This window comes from Notothenia coriiceps, unplaced genomic scaffold, assembly GCF_000735185.1.
Source record: "Notothenia coriiceps isolate Sejong01 unplaced genomic scaffold, NC01 NC01_scaffold00029134, whole genome shotgun sequence".
Classification (NCBI taxonomy): Eukaryota; Metazoa; Chordata; class Actinopteri; order Perciformes; family Nototheniidae; genus Notothenia; species Notothenia coriiceps.
In genome coordinates this window covers 63378-81335 of record NW_011361835.1, presented here as the reverse complement: position 1 = coordinate 81335, position 17958 = coordinate 63378, and the positions used below count along the sequence as shown (strand labels likewise).

The 17958-nt window shown below is 42.2% G+C and overlaps 1 protein-coding gene across 1 annotated transcript in view; it reads left to right on the top strand.

Moving 5' to 3' along the window:
• The window catches only part of megf6b (multiple EGF-like-domains 6b), a 58580-nt gene that overhangs the window by 38283 nt on the left and 2339 nt on the right, over positions 1-17958 (top strand). Inside the window, exons 12-37 of the mRNA XM_010786327.1 lie at positions 2851-2973; positions 3496-3663; positions 4487-4618; positions 4744-4872; positions 4992-5120; positions 5642-5776; positions 6784-6918; positions 7030-7155; positions 7248-7379; positions 7781-7909; positions 7994-8125; positions 9083-9211; positions 9303-9431; positions 9719-9847; positions 9936-10064; positions 12317-12445; positions 13166-13294; positions 13792-13920; positions 14066-14197; positions 14303-14431; positions 14629-14757; positions 15547-15675; positions 15823-15951; positions 16393-16521; positions 16607-16735; positions 17617-17745. Of these exons, the coding sequence (XP_010784629.1) occupies positions 2851-2973; positions 3496-3663; positions 4487-4618; positions 4744-4872; positions 4992-5120; positions 5642-5776; positions 6784-6918; positions 7030-7155; positions 7248-7379; positions 7781-7909; positions 7994-8125; positions 9083-9211; positions 9303-9431; positions 9719-9847; positions 9936-10064; positions 12317-12445; positions 13166-13294; positions 13792-13920; positions 14066-14197; positions 14303-14431; positions 14629-14757; positions 15547-15675; positions 15823-15951; positions 16393-16521; positions 16607-16735; positions 17617-17745 (3408 nt within the window). The remainder of the gene's footprint in view (positions 1-2850; positions 2974-3495; positions 3664-4486; positions 4619-4743; positions 4873-4991; positions 5121-5641; positions 5777-6783; positions 6919-7029; positions 7156-7247; positions 7380-7780; positions 7910-7993; positions 8126-9082; positions 9212-9302; positions 9432-9718; positions 9848-9935; positions 10065-12316; positions 12446-13165; positions 13295-13791; positions 13921-14065; positions 14198-14302; positions 14432-14628; positions 14758-15546; positions 15676-15822; positions 15952-16392; positions 16522-16606; positions 16736-17616; positions 17746-17958) is intronic.

Genomic DNA, 17958 nt, shown 5'->3' with positions numbered 1-17958 from the left:
TACTGAGGACAGAGCCTTCCTTCAAACGTGGGGGTGGGGGGAGGGCGCCATTGTTTTCAAAAGTTTCAGAGTTTTACATGCTGATGACAGTGTTTTGACCTCTTGGGATAAAAGGTTGGGAACCACTGCTCTAGATGATGGGAAAGGAGGTTTGAAACGTCCTTTATAACCTCCTTTAGCTTAGGAAACACTGGACCTTCCTTTACGAAAGGAGAGGAGAAAATGCTTTCCCACAATGCCTTGCAGCCGCCACATTTACCGTGACACAACATTCGTCCGTTCATGGAAACAACCGATTATGACAGAGATATTATATCATGAAACTTATGGTACTTATTAAGCATTTTACAACTTATGTGGTAACTTGCCAAAGTGCTTTGTTTTGAACGTCCAACACTATAATAAATCAAGAAATATGAACGTTACTTTTTTACTGAAATTACCAAATAAAGTCTCAAAGTGTTTACTGAGCTGTGTGGGGTATCTTAACTTCTTAAGACATGTTTGAATGATGATATACACAGTGATAGATGTTAAGGCCTAACAAGTTCATAATAAATACAGTCGGATTCTCAAAGCACTGTCTCTTTTCCTAAGTCCTTTGGAATTCTCCTATCCACTATTCCCTAACCCTGTGACGTTTCACATAGAAGTCAAGGAATAGTGGATAGGAAAAGATGATAGGAGCTGATTTTTGGACAATTCGACTGCAACCCAACACTTTCTACCTATCGGCCACGACAGACTCCTCAAATAGTGGGAGTGGCATGAAGGTCGCTGCCTCCTGACTAAGTGTAGCCGGCAGGAGGATGTGGGGAGTTGGACTGTACTCAAAGTGGAGACAAGGCTAGCGTCAGCCGCAAACGCCTCTGACAGAGCGCATTAGCCATGTCAGAGAAAATCAGGTTCCCTGCAGACAACACCTTATTATCATACAACACACTGCAGAAGTGTGAGGCAGATCTCTCAGCTTTTGTTGCGCAGGATATTGTGGAGAACATTGCAGGGAATTGCTCATACTAGGAAAATAAACACTGGTTGTTTTCCTTAAAGGTCACCTATTGTGCAAAATCAAATTGTTCATGTATTTTATACATAACTATGTGTGAAGAGATTCTGGAAGTTTCAGGATAAAAGATTTGCTCTCTTTTTGTCCTGATCCATTTATATAAAAACCTGTCTGAAAATGAGAAGGGTCCGATTTTGGCCACTTTATGATGTCATAACGATTTTTTGTCTTGTGTAACCCTTTGCCAATAACCAACCAAGGTAACCATTGTGTTCTTTTTAACCAAATATCTCTCAGAGGGGCGTGGGGAGTGGCTCCTAATTTTCATCTAAAGCAGGGGTGGGGAACCTTTTTCCTCTCGAGGGCCATTTCAATTTTTTCAACATCCTCCGAGGGCCGTACAAATTATTGACCTCTGCTTAAAAAAACTAAAATCACAGCCCATTCATTTGGCCTTTCTTTCATGTGCAAAGAAAAAGCAACCTCTTAATCCAGATATCTCACCATGACTTGCGCATGCATGCACGTGCACGGTGTGGCATGACCACCAAAACAGAAAGATATGGATACAAGATGGGTGCAAATGTATTTAGTTTCATATCCATGTGGACATGATTTAAGTGGGGGGGTACCTCACACCCTCTAGGGGGGTCAGGGGGGCATGCTCCCCGGGAAGATTTGTTTTTAAATATTGAAGTTAAAAGCATCAATCTGGTGCACTTTGAGAGCAACATGAAGAGATCTATGGATACATCTCTCAACACCCATATGAAACAGAAATGTAAGCAGATTTTATTTTTCTTTATGGATATTTTACAAATCACTCCCCTTTCAAACTGTATTCTTCTTTATTAATAACTACTTTGTTTTACTGTCATACATTATTTTATACCTGTTTACTTTATTCTCTTGTTTTTTTATAACTATAATGATCATATAAATAATAATAATAATAATAATAATACATTACATTTATAAAGCGCTTTTCCTGGTACTCAAAGCGCTTACAAGCAAGTAAAACAAAATAACAACAGATAAATAAAGATAAAATGAATAAAGATGATGATAAAGATGTGCCTTTTCCTCACTGGTTGTAGAAAAAGCTTCTTATATTCGTTAGCATAGCTAGCTAACCAGATGCTAATAACAACAAAGTTATTGACTGTATGATCAGTATGACAGATGAACAGATCGCCACTGGGCTTATAACTAAGACACAGCCACGCAAAAACTGCGGCATGTGTACGGCTCCTTATGGGTACTGCTTGGAAGTGCTGGATCGACGCTCTGGTTCTCTCCGTCAGACGAGACATGTACCACGTGATGACACGTTAGGCTCGTGTTGTGTTCAAGGACCCTGACCTTGGCCAGGAAAAACAGGCACTCGCTTTGTTTAATTTGTTTGCGGTCTAGATTTCTTTAATTTTTTTCTTTTTTGCGTGTGTTTATAAATTACCTCGAGGGCCGTACCAAATGGTCTCGCGGGCCGTATACGGTGCGGGGGCCGGAGGTTACCCACCCCTGATCTAAAGTAACAGACAGAGAATCAGCACTTTTGAAACAGGGTTGAAACAGAGGGGATTATGTGATGCTACAATGCATGATCTTTTTGGTATTTCGAGCCAAACACCTCAGAGACCTATTTTATATATATCTGAGACTCTGTTGAGTGTGTGAAAGTTTCCGTTTAACTCTTAAGACGTCAAAACAAAAAGCTCAGTGTTGTCTTTGTTTAAGTTTAACATGTAAAGCGAGGGCTGCTCTGTTAAAGTTGCCTAGGCCACTCTGAACTTCTCGTGAAGCAAAAGTGTTTGAGTCTGTGTTGTGTCTGTGTTGTTTAGATGTAGACGAGTGTCTGGCTGTTAATGGCGGTTGTGATCACACGTGCCAGAACAGCGCCGGCTCCTTCCAGTGTTTCTGCCGCCGGGGTTTCCGTCTGGACGAGGACCGGCTGTCCTGCATCCGTGAGTATCAACATTATAGAGAGAGTGGCCAATTGGGAACCACACCACAGACATAGGAAACCTGGCACACTGTCACACTGCAAAAAAACTTCCTGTGTACAATTGTGCTTTTCGTACAGTCTGTTTGGTTAGAGGTATTTGAAAAGAGCTGGGAGATTTACGTGAAGTTAAACTACGTTTTTTGGAGAAAATGTCTCTAATATATGTCATAGATATGAATATCTTGTAATAAAAAAATAAATGTTATGTCGTTAAATCTATATTTTTCTGAAAACCAAAAGAAAACATACAAACAAGGTGCTAAACATTCAGTTATGAGCACTTTAAATCCTTGCATCAAGGTTGCATTAGGGTCATTATCAAGTCAAGCTTAGAAATTAAATATGTACTTTGCATACTATTAAACTTGTTGCAAGACAATTCAAAGGTCTCTCATCAAAGTGGTGAATTTCTGTACACTTTTTATTTTTAAATTGTTTTGTAGTGTGTGTAATTGGCTCTCTTTCTGTTTATCTCCTGCAGCACTAGAAGATGCAATCGAAGCTTTGTCCAGCGGAGGTGCCATGGAGTTCCCTTTGATTCGCCCCTTGCTCTTGAAGCAGGACTACAACCAGCCCCTGGAGCGGTACGACGACTATGAAGACGATGAGGGCGAGCTGAGGGCTGAGAGTAACCTGGCAGAGAAGTTTGGTGAGTATCCCTCGAGAGCCACTAACCAATCATGGCAATAAAGAGGATGGATTAGCTCAGTGTGATAAAGAAGCCCTCAGAAAGCATGAGGTTGTGAGTTCAACTCCCACAGTGTGCAATAAAGAGGAACCTGTGTCTGATTTCCTGAGCGAGACTCCTGGGAGGTGAAGCTGTCTGACAGGCTCATTACTCCAGGTGGGAACAGACCACATGGTGCGGCTCCATTAATGTGCTCTCAGACTGTTGCCTCTTACTGTAACACCGCGGCGTCTTTGGCAGGGCTGAGGCTTGGCAGCCTGTGACAGGAAGTCATAGGCTCTGTTTTCTGTCGCCCAAAATTGAACTCTTTTGACAGGAGCAGAACATTTTATGTGACTAAAAGTTGCAGACGCCTGCAAAACTAATTTAGGGTTAGATTATTTCACCTGACAAATATTTGACTGTGATCAAAAGGTTGTCCATTCAAATAAATGTGTGGTCTGACGTCAGTTTGTGGGTGTTACTTTTTATTGTTAATGCAAGTAAGTAACCATTAACCTTTATCCTATCCAATGTGTGTATGGTAAGCAATGCTCCCCCTAACTTCACTGTAACTTTAGATACAAATCTCTGCCAACCTTGACATATTCATAACGTCAGACATCCAATGAGAACATTTTCTGCCCAAATAGGTCGTAGACAGTTTCTAAACTAGTGTGAGTGATCATTAAAAGCCATGATTAAAGTCTAAATATTATTAAAATAATAAGATAAATACTTCACTGTAATTTCATGTTCATGGTTAGAATCAGTGTGAATTCATCCATTGTTCTTTTGTTTTCAGTTTGTTTGGATGACACATTCGGCAATGACTGCAGTTTGACATGTGATGACTGTTCTAGTGGAGGGAAATGTAATCCATGGAAAAATGGCTGCGACTGCCCTGATGGATGGACAGGCATCGTCTGCAACCAGAGTGAGGATTGGCTCAACATAAACAGAGACTCCTGAAACACATGTGTACACTCACACTACTGTATCAAATGATGAAGTCAGGCTTGACAGATTAGCAGTAATGGACCCTTTTTATTATTCTCACAGCCTGTCCAGAGGGATATTTTGGTAAGAACTGCTCCTTCCCCTGTAAGTGTAAGAATGGTGCCAACTGTGATCCAGTCGGTGGCAGCTGCCGCTGTCCGCCCGGGGTCAGTGGAGACGTGTGCCAGGATGGTGAGTCCCCCCCCCCCGTTGTTCCAGGCAAAAGTTTCAAAATCTTCAGTGAAATATTTCCTTTACCACAACAAGAGGTCGTTATTTGAAGTCTTCTATGTGTTGTTTCCTGTGTGCAGGCTGTCCTAAGGGCCTCTATGGGAAGCAGTGTAATAAAAAGTGTAATTGTGCCAATAACGGGCGCTGCCACCGGACCTACGGCGCCTGTCTGTGTGATCCTGGACTCTACGGACGCTTCTGCCACCTCCGTAAGTCCCTCTGTCCTAACATTACCTCACCTCTGAAGTCTCATGTCAGGAACACCAGATTATAAAAGCATTAATTGACACGCTCATTGTGAATTTTATCATAAAACAAGCGTGTAAACATGAATTAAAAGCGAATGATACCACAATATACTGTATGTGTATTGTGGCTGTAAAATAAAACAGTAAAAGAAATAAAACATGACAAAATAAGACCCTATCCTACAGCAATCCCTAAAAATGTAATTGAGTCATTGATTTTGGTAGCCTCAGGTGCAAAGCCACTTGCAAAATCTGTGACCTTTTAGATTGAAGCCTGACCTGAAGACATGAGGCTTCAAACTGGATCTAATAGGGTCAACAATACTGCTATATAGCTTTGGGCGACTCCCAGACATTATTTAAACTTGAACAATAAACTCTTTAAATCAATTTGAACAGGGAGCCGATGGAGGGTAGCAGGGATTTGTTAAGAGCATTCAGATGTCATCCCTGTGTTATCTTCTGTGTCTTTTCTCCTCCAGCTTGTCCTAAGTGGACTTTCGGTGCCGGCTGCTCGGAGGAGTGTCACTGCGTCGTGAAAAACACTCTGGAGTGTCACCGTCGCCATGGCACCTGTGCCTGTAAACCTGGTTACCAGGGAAATACCTGCAAGGAAGGTAAGCACACTGTGACAACAGTCATCAACAGATCGACATTTACTGCAGGTTTAATCTGCTCTGAGGTTTATGTACGTGTTTTTTTTTACAGATGACAGATTTTATTAGAACTTCTTTGAATAAGTCTGTGCAAAAGTTTATACAAACAACACAAGGAAGCAAACAAAAGGACAAAACCCACTTACTTGATGTTAAAGAGGGGGCACATCAATCAACGAGGAGTGAGGTGCAGCCAAGTCCATTGGCTTTTTGATTTAATCCATAAAGAGACTCAAAATCATAACAATTGTACAGTATGAGTCCGTTGAGGGGAACCAACTCTTTTGAGAAATGTATCAACTTTTTCTCTAGTCAAAGCCATTTCCAAGGTAATAGTAACGGCCCGTCCACATGGCGGCGTGCGTTGCTTCCCATTCACTTTGAATGGGGTAACGTCACGCTTTGCCGAACTGCATTGTGGTTCCGTCGCTTCGCTTTACCTCCGTTGCTCGCTTCAAAAGTTGAGAAAAGTTCAACTTTTCAAGCTTCGACGGAAGCCAATCAAATCATATGCCAGTACAAGCTCTAGCCAATCAAACCGTGTGCTTGTGTCTCCGGGGCGGGAGATTCATGTGATTGGTTGTTGGTCGAGCTTCAGACACGCCCGCCGGCAAGCTTCAACGCACGCTGCCGTGTGGACGCTGCGTAAACACCTATACTTTATACTTACAGTGCCCACTTGGGGTCAATGAGTGTAATGTTATGTGTCAGAGTAGCAGGTGGAATTTGCAGCACACCTACCATTTCTAGTTTGGCATTTTTTAGCGGCACGTATACATAAATATGAGAAAATAAAAAAACAGAAAGGATCAATTATGACATAAAGAACAATAGGACTCCAGCAGCTGCTTCAAGCCCGTTAAAGAGAACAGAAAGATGAATACACTTAAAGGAGAGTAGGATGATTTCCATTTTTCTTGTATTTCTGTTGTCTCACATGATAAGTAAGCACCCTCTTCTTTCTTCAGAATGCAACCCAGGTACTTACGGAGCCGGCTGTGAAAAGAAGTGCGTCTGTCCGCCAGAAGTGTCATGTGATCATGTGACTGGAGAGTGCCAACGAAAATGCCCTCCTGGTCGTCATGGAGAGAACTGTGATCAGGGTATGTGGCTCTACAGAGGACACACTCTTCACACACTTTAAGGTACATTTGTTTCCTGTTTGTTTTGTCCTCCCGTGTTGTGACAAGTCTCTCCTGTGTGTCCTGTGTCAGACTGTCCGGAGGGGACGTTTGGGACAGGCTGCGTGCATCCCTGTACCTGCACTGGCGCCGCATGTGACAAAGTGACGGGACAATGCAAGTGTCCTGCGGGGACGTCAGGAAAACACTGTGAGAACTGTGAGTGCAAAGGGATTTTTTCTAACAGCTGAGTTTAATTAACACACCAATCTCATGTAACATCATTTCTAATAATTTATTCTTTTTCACAGTGTGTGCGGAGGGTTTCTGGGGTCCAGGCTGCATGGAAACTTGCCCACTTTGCGAGAATGGAGGCGTGTGTGACAAACACAACGGGTCCTGTAACTGTGCCCCGGGGTTCATTGGCAAATTCTGCCAGAACTGTGAGTATCCGCAGTGGGCCTTTTTTGTTTTCCGCAGCAACATGCATTAAACCAGCAGAGCAGGATGGCAGAGCTTTGGAGTATGGAAATCATTCTGTGGTGCAGTTTGGACAAGAAATAGAGCAACATGTCAGAAGGCAGAGGAATAGTTTTTCTTTGAGGTTGTTAGTTGAAATCCTTCAGCCTGAAAAACCTCAGACATAATTCACTGGGAAGAACGAATGCTTTTCCATTTCAAACAACCAACTGGCTCTTAAAGCCTCATTTGACGGCTGAACCCTCAGGACCAAGCCAGTCATGGGGACTTGCTGTGCCTTCGTGCATTTCTGTGAAGTTCTGGTAGATTAATCTCAATGTAAACCATCAAGACTAATCTTTCGATTTTGTTTTTCCATGTTCAGCGTGCCCTAGTGTACGTTTTGGTCAAGGATGCCAGATGAAGTGTGTGTGTGAGAACAATGCTCGCTGTGATCCGGTGAGCGGGCGGTGTACCTGCGCTCCTGGCTGGACCGGACACAACTGCAGGAAAGGTAACTTTTTCAAGTTCTGCACACACTTTTGTATTCAACAGTAAAAGATGTCCCTCTCACTCGTATGTGGTGTTTCTGTGGCAGCGTGTGATGCAGGGCACTGGGGCGCAGACTGTGCAGAAACATGTGACTGCAGGAACGGAGACGGCAGCTGTGACGCTGCGACGGGCCAGTGCAACTGTGAGGCCGGATACACAGGAGCACACTGCCACCAGAGTATGTAGCTATGTGTTAACGCATTTAAACGACCACTGTAGTGGGCAAAATCCCAAAAAGTTTGTCTTGTAACCTTCACCTCAAAAGTTATTGTTCTTGGCCACATGTGGAGCTTGGGCCTCAGAAGCAGTGTCAGACTCGCAGTATGCAAACCACTGGACGTTTCGGTTGCTTTTCAAGGTTATTTCCAGTAAACAATAAAACAAAATACGAAAACAATATTTAACATAAACTTAAACAGCAGATCCTAATAATCTGTATTTTACTAAGTATAAGGTTGCGTGTCAATGACGGTATTGCTGCTGCCTGCTGCTCTCCCGTCACACACCGCACCTCCAACTTAAAGCCTTAGCCCCGCCCCCTTCACCTGAGCAAAGCACACCTCTCACTGAAACAGAAAAATGCATTAATAAAGGTTCCAAATAAATCAAAACAAAATAAACTTAAATGCGGCTCCTACAACCACAGTGTTCATCTCTCATGATATGTTATGATGGTGATGTAATGATCATGGCATTATGTCAAGTGTTTGTTTGTATAAAAAAGACTATAAAGTAATTGCACACCAGAAAGTCATATAGATATGAAAAATAACAGGAAATCCTGCACTCTGACAGTCGCTTATCTTCACTTTAATGATGTTTCAGTCTGAGATTAAGGTCTGAAGACTGAGACTTTGTTAATAAAATGAGCACAGCTTTGGGTGTTTTGGTTCTTTCAGTTTGTTAAAAAATAAAAACAATTCTGTGAAAAACTGGTGGCCCTCTTTTCAAACTCAAGGATTCAAAAACGTAGTTCAGAATCATCAATCAGAATACTTTATGGATTTATAGACCATGGGGCACGCTTCAATGACTACATCCACTCCTTTTTAAATCTAAGAGCTTAACTTTTTCTGAGTTATTTGAAGCTACAGATCTCTAGTCTGTGACTCTAAGTCGTATGTTATCCCCTCAGAGTGCCCATCGAGTATGTTTGGTCTTGGTTGTCGCCATCGGTGTCAGTGTGACAACAAGGCGTTGTGCGACCATGTGAGTGGAGCGTGTACCTGCCAGGTGGGATGGACTGGAAGCTTCTGTGAAAAGGGTAAGACAAGATACTTTGCACAAAATCACAAATGCACCTACTTAATATGTATACATGTCAGTAACAGCGTTCCCATCTGTGTGTGTTTCAGCATGTCCTCAGGGTTTCTACGGACTGGACTGCCAGGAGAAATGTTTGTGTCTTAACGGAGGAAGCTGTGACCACGTCAGCGGAGTTTGTTCCTGTCCCGCTGGCTGGATTGGTTCTTTCTGCAACCTGAGTAAGTTACAGCTGCCCAAAGAAAGTTAAACGTTGATGTGTTGATGGACATTCGTGTAGCAGCATCAAGGCACCGAGAACATCTTTGTAACGCTGACTCACAGTGGAACAAAAACACGCTTGGTTTCAGAGTTATTTGGGAAAGCCCAGCCCAGTCACACATGAGAAAGCACCGCCTCGATGTTCCCCATGCTATGGCCTGTATCAATTACCAGACACTGGAAATTCCACTTTTGATCAGCAAAGTTCATCAGGAGGTAATCATATTGTTCGCCTCTCTCCTGGCAGCGTGCCCCACCGGTTTCTATGGGGAAGGATGTAACCAAACCTGCAGCTGCCGTAACCATGGCATCTGCCACCCGGCCAGCGGGCAGTGTGTGTGCATGGCCGGTTGGACCGGGGCCAACTGCACTGAAGGTGAGTGAACACAACACAGGGTAAAGTAATCATCTTTATGACAGGTGAATACATTCAAGATGGTCTTCTCTGTGCATTTTTCTCCCAGAATGCCCTGCAGGGTTTTACGGGGCAGATTGTCGGCAACGCTGCTTTTGTCAGAACGGAGCGGCCTGCGACAAAACCAACGGAAAATGCACGTGTTCCCGCGGATGGACGGGCACAGCCTGTGAACTTGGTAAGACTCAGAGAAGCTGTGAGTAAGACTCTCCTTATGTGTGACCACAAAACCACCTTCAGATGGATCACTGTTCGGAAAATTCTCTTTTTTTACAACTCTGGTTTTATTTATGTACATTTGGCCATCATTTATAGTAATGTACTCAGGCTAACGTTGCTATGGCAAAGCCTTGGCGAGAAGCAGGTTGTATGCATGCCAACATCTTTACTTTCTCAAGGTTTTTATTTGGAGTTATAACCAAAAGTGAACACCTAGACACACTGGAAAACTGTGTGCAACTGAAAGTCAAAGCTGATTCAACTGATGTTTAAATTGCCTTAGTTTTCACTTCCATAAACCTGGAAATGTGTTAAATACAGGCTTGTGTGTCTTGCCTTGTCAGGTTCTACTTTACCACTGCAGCAAGCTTTACATAAAAAGTTATAACAATAATAACATGCTTGCGAAATAATTGGATTTCATTGGTGGATTTAGTGATTTGGGAGCGTTTCAGGCAGAATAAAAAGTCATTTAAAAAAACTCATATAGTGTAGTTAGCCATAGGTGTTTATAGTATGTCAAAGAGTAGTATAAATTAAATAAAGTCATGGTATAGTATGCCATTCAATTTATTTTTAGATTTAGTGTGGTACGTTATATGTTATTAGACAATTTACAAATGTAAGTCTAAACCATGTCACATCACGGTTTTTAAACAAATGTAAACGGCTTCATCCAACTGCCAATGACATCTGAGCAGAAGTTCAACCAACCAATCAGCAAACAGACCAACATCTTTAACTCATCACTCTGTAATAGAGTGGCGAAGTCCCTCCCCTTCCGGTGGACCTCCATGGGACCTTATTTCGAAAGAAATATGTATTGAACTCAATGGAGAGAGAAAGATTATCTCTCGATCCCGTTTGAATTGTGCCACAAATTACACATATGATGTTTGTCCATTTAAAAGATAATTTTGCAAGTCAAAAAAAAAAAAATGTGTCGTAAAACTGTGAAGTAACACATCTTGTTAAAGTTATCTTATCTTAGCCAGCGCCATATAGATAGATTATATCTATATGGCGCCGATCTTAGCTATCTCTTAGTGGAGAAAAACAATTGTGACATCACTTACGCGACTCTGGGATTTGTAGTCTTTCTAGTTGCGTAATTTTCATAGTCTTATATTTCAACAGTTTTACGACAAACTGACTTTTTTGACATGGAAATTATTTTTTAAGATTGACAAACATCATAAATGTGTAATTCATGGCACAATTCAAACGGGATCGAAAGATAAGTGTTCTCTCTCCATTGACTTCAATTTATTATTTTTCCGAAATAAGGTCCCAGTAGATGGGCGTGACTTCGCCACTCTATTAAACATGACAAACGTTTCAAAGCTGATCCAAAATGAGAAAACGAATACACCCTTATGTATAAACATTGATCAATGTTAATCTGAGGCTTTTCTATAGTGAACGTTTTTTGGCCGAGCTCTACAAACTTTCTGAATTCAGCCTTGTCTTGCAAAGCAATAATGATGTTGGTTAATCTGGACAGAAATGCTGAAAAATGACCTGAGCCCTGAAGTAAATATTTAAAACACTGGCCTGTGGTTGTTCTACTTTGCTCAGGAAATTCAATCCGCTGTCTTAGTTCATTTGTTTGTACCTACAGTCTGGCTATTTGCTGGCAGAGTTAGTTTCTGCACCACAGAGGAGTCTGCTCTGTAAAAGTCTCAGTCGACGCAGTGATGACATTCCAGCTCCTTCTCCCTCCGAGCTCCTCATCACACACTATCCTCCCTCTGTGCCTGTTACAACCTTTCCCTGTCGGGCCGTGCCAGGCCCAGCCCCCCCTTCATGCTCAGGAAACCTCTAATCCTGTAGCTGGAATGCCTTACCTCAAACTCTGCGGCTACTACCTATGATTGCCAACTCCATACTTTGTTTAACTGTAAATTATCGGAAAAAACTGAACATGTTGCAGCGCTCAGCAGAAATATGACTGATCAGCATGACCCTGTCGCATATAATTCAGGGACTTAAGGACCATTTATTGTCATTCTGCAAGACAGGGTTGCATAACGAAAAGCAGCTGTCTTTTCATGCTATAAAAAAAACAAGACAAAACTAAATCAGTTGTGTTTTCCTGTGGAGATCTTTGTTTTTATTTGCATCAGGGGCGTGTAAACATCATCTGTTTATTTTCTTTCTCTTGTCTCACTTTTGTTTTCTGCTCTTGCACCCTGCTGTGTGTTTGCACAGAGTGTGTGTCAGGCCGGTTCGGGGCGGACTGCCAGCAGCAGTGTGAGTGTGAGAATAGCGGCCAGTGTGACAGACAGAGCGGAGAGTGCAGCTGCAGGGCCGGCTGGGTCGGAGAGCGCTGTGAGAAAGGTGAGTGTGCTGCACAACCAGAGCAAAGCACTGTGGTGAAGTTAGTTCTAGGTTGGATATTTGACGGACATTGAGTTTGGTGATCTTCCTCAGTTTCACTGAAAGTAGTCAGGGGATAGTATCAGAGCCCTCGCTCTTAACCACATCAATAAATTACTTTTAGGATAAAATAAAAAATGTGTTTTTTTTAAATAATGATGTGTTTTGACTTGATCTTACAAAATGATTACAATAACAGATCATTTCAGTTTTTTTTATAGCTCATAATTGAAAACTCTTGGATTTTAAACAGGGAGGCTGTGGCTCAGTGGATAGTGTGCTGGACTTCGAATCAGGGCATAGCAAGTTTGAGTCCCACTGCAGTCAGCATGTCGTTGTGTCCCTGAGACACTTCACTTCAAATTGCTCCTGTGGGGATTGTCCACAGTACTGAATGTATGTAAGTCGCTTTGGATAAAAGCGTCTAACAAATGACATGTAATAATAAACAAAAAGGTCTTCTATCAAAAATGTCAGTAAAATTCACTACACATCAGTCAGTCATAGAGTGAATGTATGTTGGATATCCAACCTTAAACTAACTTGCCTGAATCAAGCCGAACTAATGAACCAACAGAAACTTTGACCCCATTGGAACCACTGCACAGTGGAAACTGTTGAACTGGCAATATTTTGTATTTGTGTTAATTATAACCTCTACTTTGCACCTTTTCTGCTCAGCATGTGAAGCAGGGTTGTTTGGTGCTGGATGTGAGGAGAGATGTCAGTGTGTGCACGGAGCGTCATGTCATCACGTCTCTGGAGAGTGTCTGTGTCCACCAGGGTGGAGAGGAAGGCTCTGTGACAAAGGTACAGACCTGACCTTATGACACTGTGGGGCACTCACAACCACTGCTGGGTGGAGGTGTTAGAGTTTACTTGATTTTGATATTTTTTGTCCAAGTTGTACTTCATCTATTTCTACTTCCTGTTTACAGACACTATTTCATTTCTGTCTGGGAAGAGTGATCCTTTCTCAGTTGCCCACATATTTCATATTCTAAGCATAAAGTCTGTCAACATATTGCTCAGGTTTTAAAGCGGTCTGAAGCAGGTTTATAATTGGGCTATATAAATAAAACAGTTTTTCCTTTATGACATTTTACCTGGCTTGTGTTTGTCAGGGATCTTTACACTTCCTATGAGTAAAAATGTATACAAACTTATAAATCATTTTCAGTTGACATATATGACAAATAGAGTGGTTGATATCTACAAGCAGCCTCCTTTGCAAAGGAACATGTGCAAAACTTCTCCCAGTTACAGCTGCAATTATTTCATATTGTTTCCACTTTGTTTCCTCTCAGCGTGTTTGCCGGGCGCGTATGGAAAGGGTTGTATGCAGCACTGCTCCTGTGCTCAGGGCACATCCTGCCATCACGTCTCTGGAGACTGCGGCTGTCCTCCTGGATTCACAGGGAACGGCTGTGAGCAGAGTGAGTGCCGCAGGACCGACGTCTGCCTCCAGGACAAAATAAAGATGCTTTTATTAACTCAGTCTTGCGTTATGCTTAAATGACACATTGTTGATGCATGAGAAAGCTAGAACATCCATAACTAACCTCTACATTCCTCCCTCAGCTTGTGTTCCAGGAACATTTGGACAGAACTGTAACCAGGTCTGTCAGTGCTCGGAGACGAACCAGCTCTGCCACCCGGTGTCCGGCCTGTGTTACTGCGCTCCAGGTTTCCATGGCCCCAAATGTGACCAAAGTACGTAAAACAGCATATTTATACCTCTTAAACATATATCATATTATACTGGAGTAAAAGCCTTTTAAAACTATACATTTTCTGCTGTTTTAATGTCATTTTCAGTTTGTGGAGAGGGTCGTTATGGTCCAAACTGTGGGAGCGAGTGCCAGTGTGAAAACGCAGGGAGGTGCATTCCTTCCACTGGAGCCTGTGAATGTCCAGCAGGGTTTATAGGCGCAAGCTGCAACATCAGTGAGTCCATCTGTAACTTAAATACAAAATATGTATCCAATTATTGTTATAAATGTATTTTTATTATTTATCTATAGAATATAAAAAAAGAACAGACTGTAGAATTCTGTCATTGACCGATCATTAAAGAGTATTAAAGGTAATCTAATAATGATAGTATGGGATGACCAGTGTCTGTGTTGTCTTGGTGCTGACAGCGTGTCCAGCGGGGCGTTACGGAGTGGACTGCGCTCGGGTGGCGCTGTGTGGAGTCGGAGCTCAGAGTGACCCGCTCACCGGACGCTGTGAGTGCACCCCCGGGCGCAGAGGAGACGACTGTGGACAAGGTGAGCACTCAATATTTACATTTTGATTTATTTTCTGTTGTCTTTACAGTTAGCCATGTAGAAAGTAAGCTTTTCTGAAGCAGGATCAATTACACATTTTGTAGGAAACAGGTTAACTACTTAAAACTTCAGTCAGTGCACACACATGCAATAACCTGCGCCTGAATAATGGTGGGGCTAAAGCTTAGAGATATGATTGAGCGGATTAATGGTTTGATTCGTCTTTTCTTACCAGTTTTTCCTGCTTATTTTCAAGTTGGAGGACAATAATCTTATACAAATATAAGAAAAGATAAATAAATAGTTGAACTATAGTGAGGAAACAAAGCTGACTAATTGTATAACTTAGGAACTTTAGAATTGGCTTCAAACATCATCAGTCATATCTTTGTCACGTCTGGTTTATCTCTGTCCTGTTGACCTCTAAACGACCTCAGATCTCTAAGATGATAAGCCTTCTGATCATTTAAAAGTCTAGACTCCCCTGTGTAGGTTTCCATTAGTGTCACCGACTCTCTATGTTCACTGTGATGGAGGATGTAGGTTGGGCAATTTTCATGCCTGTACAAGTTGTTTTTCTTACTGTACAAAAATGAATAGCAGCAAATGGCTCCTTCTGAAGAAAACAGTCTTCTGGCATGTGCTGGTACAGTTAAAGTTACTGACAACAACAGGAAGTGTTTTTAATGAGGGAAAACAACTATTCTGAACCTGTTTTGAGTTTGTCTGTTTTGATAAGAAAGCCCGATGTTTTCTGCGGTTTAGTTTGACGGTGTGTTTCCTCCTCAGGCTGCTCTCCAGGCTGGTTTGGATTGGACTGTGTCCGACGCTGTAACTGTAGCAACGGTGGGGTGTGTGACTCTGTGACCGGAAACTGTACCTGCGGCCTGGGCTGGACTGGCTCTAACTGTGATAAAGGTGACACACACATTACTATATTTCTTGTGTCTGGATCTCATGAATGTCATTTATGATTTGTTCTAGCATGCTCAATCCAAAATAAGTCACTAATGTAAATTCATTTTGTTTCTTTTTCTTATGTGTCCTTGTGTTTTTGCTTCCCAGAATGTCCTGCGGGCAGATTTGGTGCCAACTGCCAGCTGAAATGTGACTGTCAAAATAAAGCTACTTGTGACAAAGTGACGGGGATGTGTCAATGTGGTCCGGGCTTCTATGGACCTCTGTGTGAACACGGTGAGAACTGAAGGGAAAAACTCACACAAACAGAAACACAAGCATCATTAATGTTTTATAAAGAACAAAACTGTTAACTGACCAATATTTGTAAATTGTAAGAGTTGTCTGTCTGTCTCTGTCAAACAACAAATTCACACTTTGTTTTTTTAATTTAATTTAAACATTTTCAATCTCTTTCTTTTTAATTGTTGACTGTGCACTTGTGTAAATTCAGTTAGTTCTAAATATAAATTGTCTCAGTCTTATAACAGTGATTAACCTTGATCAGTGTCCTAAACTATACTATGTTGGGTCCTTACATTGGCATGGTAAGTCCTTAAATGGTATGTTTATGAAGGTGTGGGAACCCTATTTTAGACTAAATTATTAATCCAATAAGAACAATTAAAACCATAAAGGTCGTCCTGAAATCACATCCTGCTAACCCCTCGCCCTCAGCCTGTCCTCCCGGTCTCCACGGCCCTCTGTGTCAGCTGCAGTGTGACTGTGTGAACGGAGCCTCCTGTCACCCAGCGTCGGGACACTGCGTCTGTCCTGCAGGATCCCGCGGAGCTCGCTGTCACAGAGGTAAGTCACATCACAGCTGATCACCACAGAATAATACCAGGATCGAGGGGAATTCTCCGCCTAATGTCCTCTGTTTGTTCCTCAGTGTGTGAGCAGGGCACGTACGGTCCTGGCTGTGCCAAGCTGTGCGACTGTGAAGACGACGCTCCCTGTGATCACGTGACAGGAAGATGCCTCTGCTCCTCCGGGAGGACCGGACTCAGATGTGACATCGGTAATGTTCTAGCAATGTTCTGTTTTTTTTTAGACGTAATTATCGTTTAATCAAATGATAGTGAAATACAGAATCTAACTAAATCTCAATTTATACTATATAGCAGTGCAAGTAAACCAAATACATTGATTCATTTAGACCAGGGGGAGATTTACAATTGGTTGTGAAGAACAAAGTATCTTATTTTTTTTGTTTAATTTTATAGTTCAATCTTGGAGGATGTTAACCCAGGAATTATACCTTTTAGGTGTGTTTCTCTGGTATCAAAGACATAGGATTCATTTTGTGTAAATAGATAACATTTGGTTAAAATACATTTTTGTTAAGGCTAACCTTAGATTGACTTTGAAATGTGTCAGTTATCCATTAATGAGTTTGAAAGAGGTGGGTTGATAAAGCATGTTTTATTGGAGAAAATCAATGCATTTAATCATCTGTTCTTTAGCATATTGGCGTTTGGCCAACCATTTTAAAGGATAAAACTGTGGCTGCGAGGGAGTGCGGTCGTCTTTGATCCAGAAGGTTGTGGGTTTTATTTCAGCCCGTGCAGTCAACATGTTAATGTATCCTTGGGCAAGATACTTAGATGCTCCCGATGGCATAGGCAACATGTATGAATGTTATCTTCCCTAGAGCAAGTGATACTGCTCTGTGTTAATGAGGTGTGAATGGGTGAATGACTCGTAGTATGTAAACACTTTGAGGGGTCGGAAACACTATATAAGTACTCTCCATTTACCATAACAGTAGTTTGACAGCGTTGTCAATATTCTCATCCTTCTTCCGGAGAGGGAAAATGATTATTTCCCAAAAAATCAAACATTATGACATCTACCTTTTTGTGTATTTGTATTAAGCTTTGTGTTTACGTCTTGTGTCAGACTGCAGAGCGAACCACTACGGGCCTGACTGTGCAGAGACCTGCGAGTGTCACAACAGCTCGCAGTGCGACCGGCGTAGCGGCCGCTGCTCCTGCCTGCACGGCTGGATTGGGCTGTCCTGTAGAGAAGGTAGGATAATGACTAACCATCCGGACTGACACACACTCCTGCTGTCTTATCTGTTATTGTACTCTCCATTGCATCCACATTGACGGCAGGTGCTTTGCTGACCCATGAGTCAGGACAGAAGTGATATTTAGCTGACTTGGTGAAATAAGAGTAAATAACTAAAGTGCTGACAGCGATACGTTCCTGCTGCGCTGCACTTTGTGTCGTGTTTGT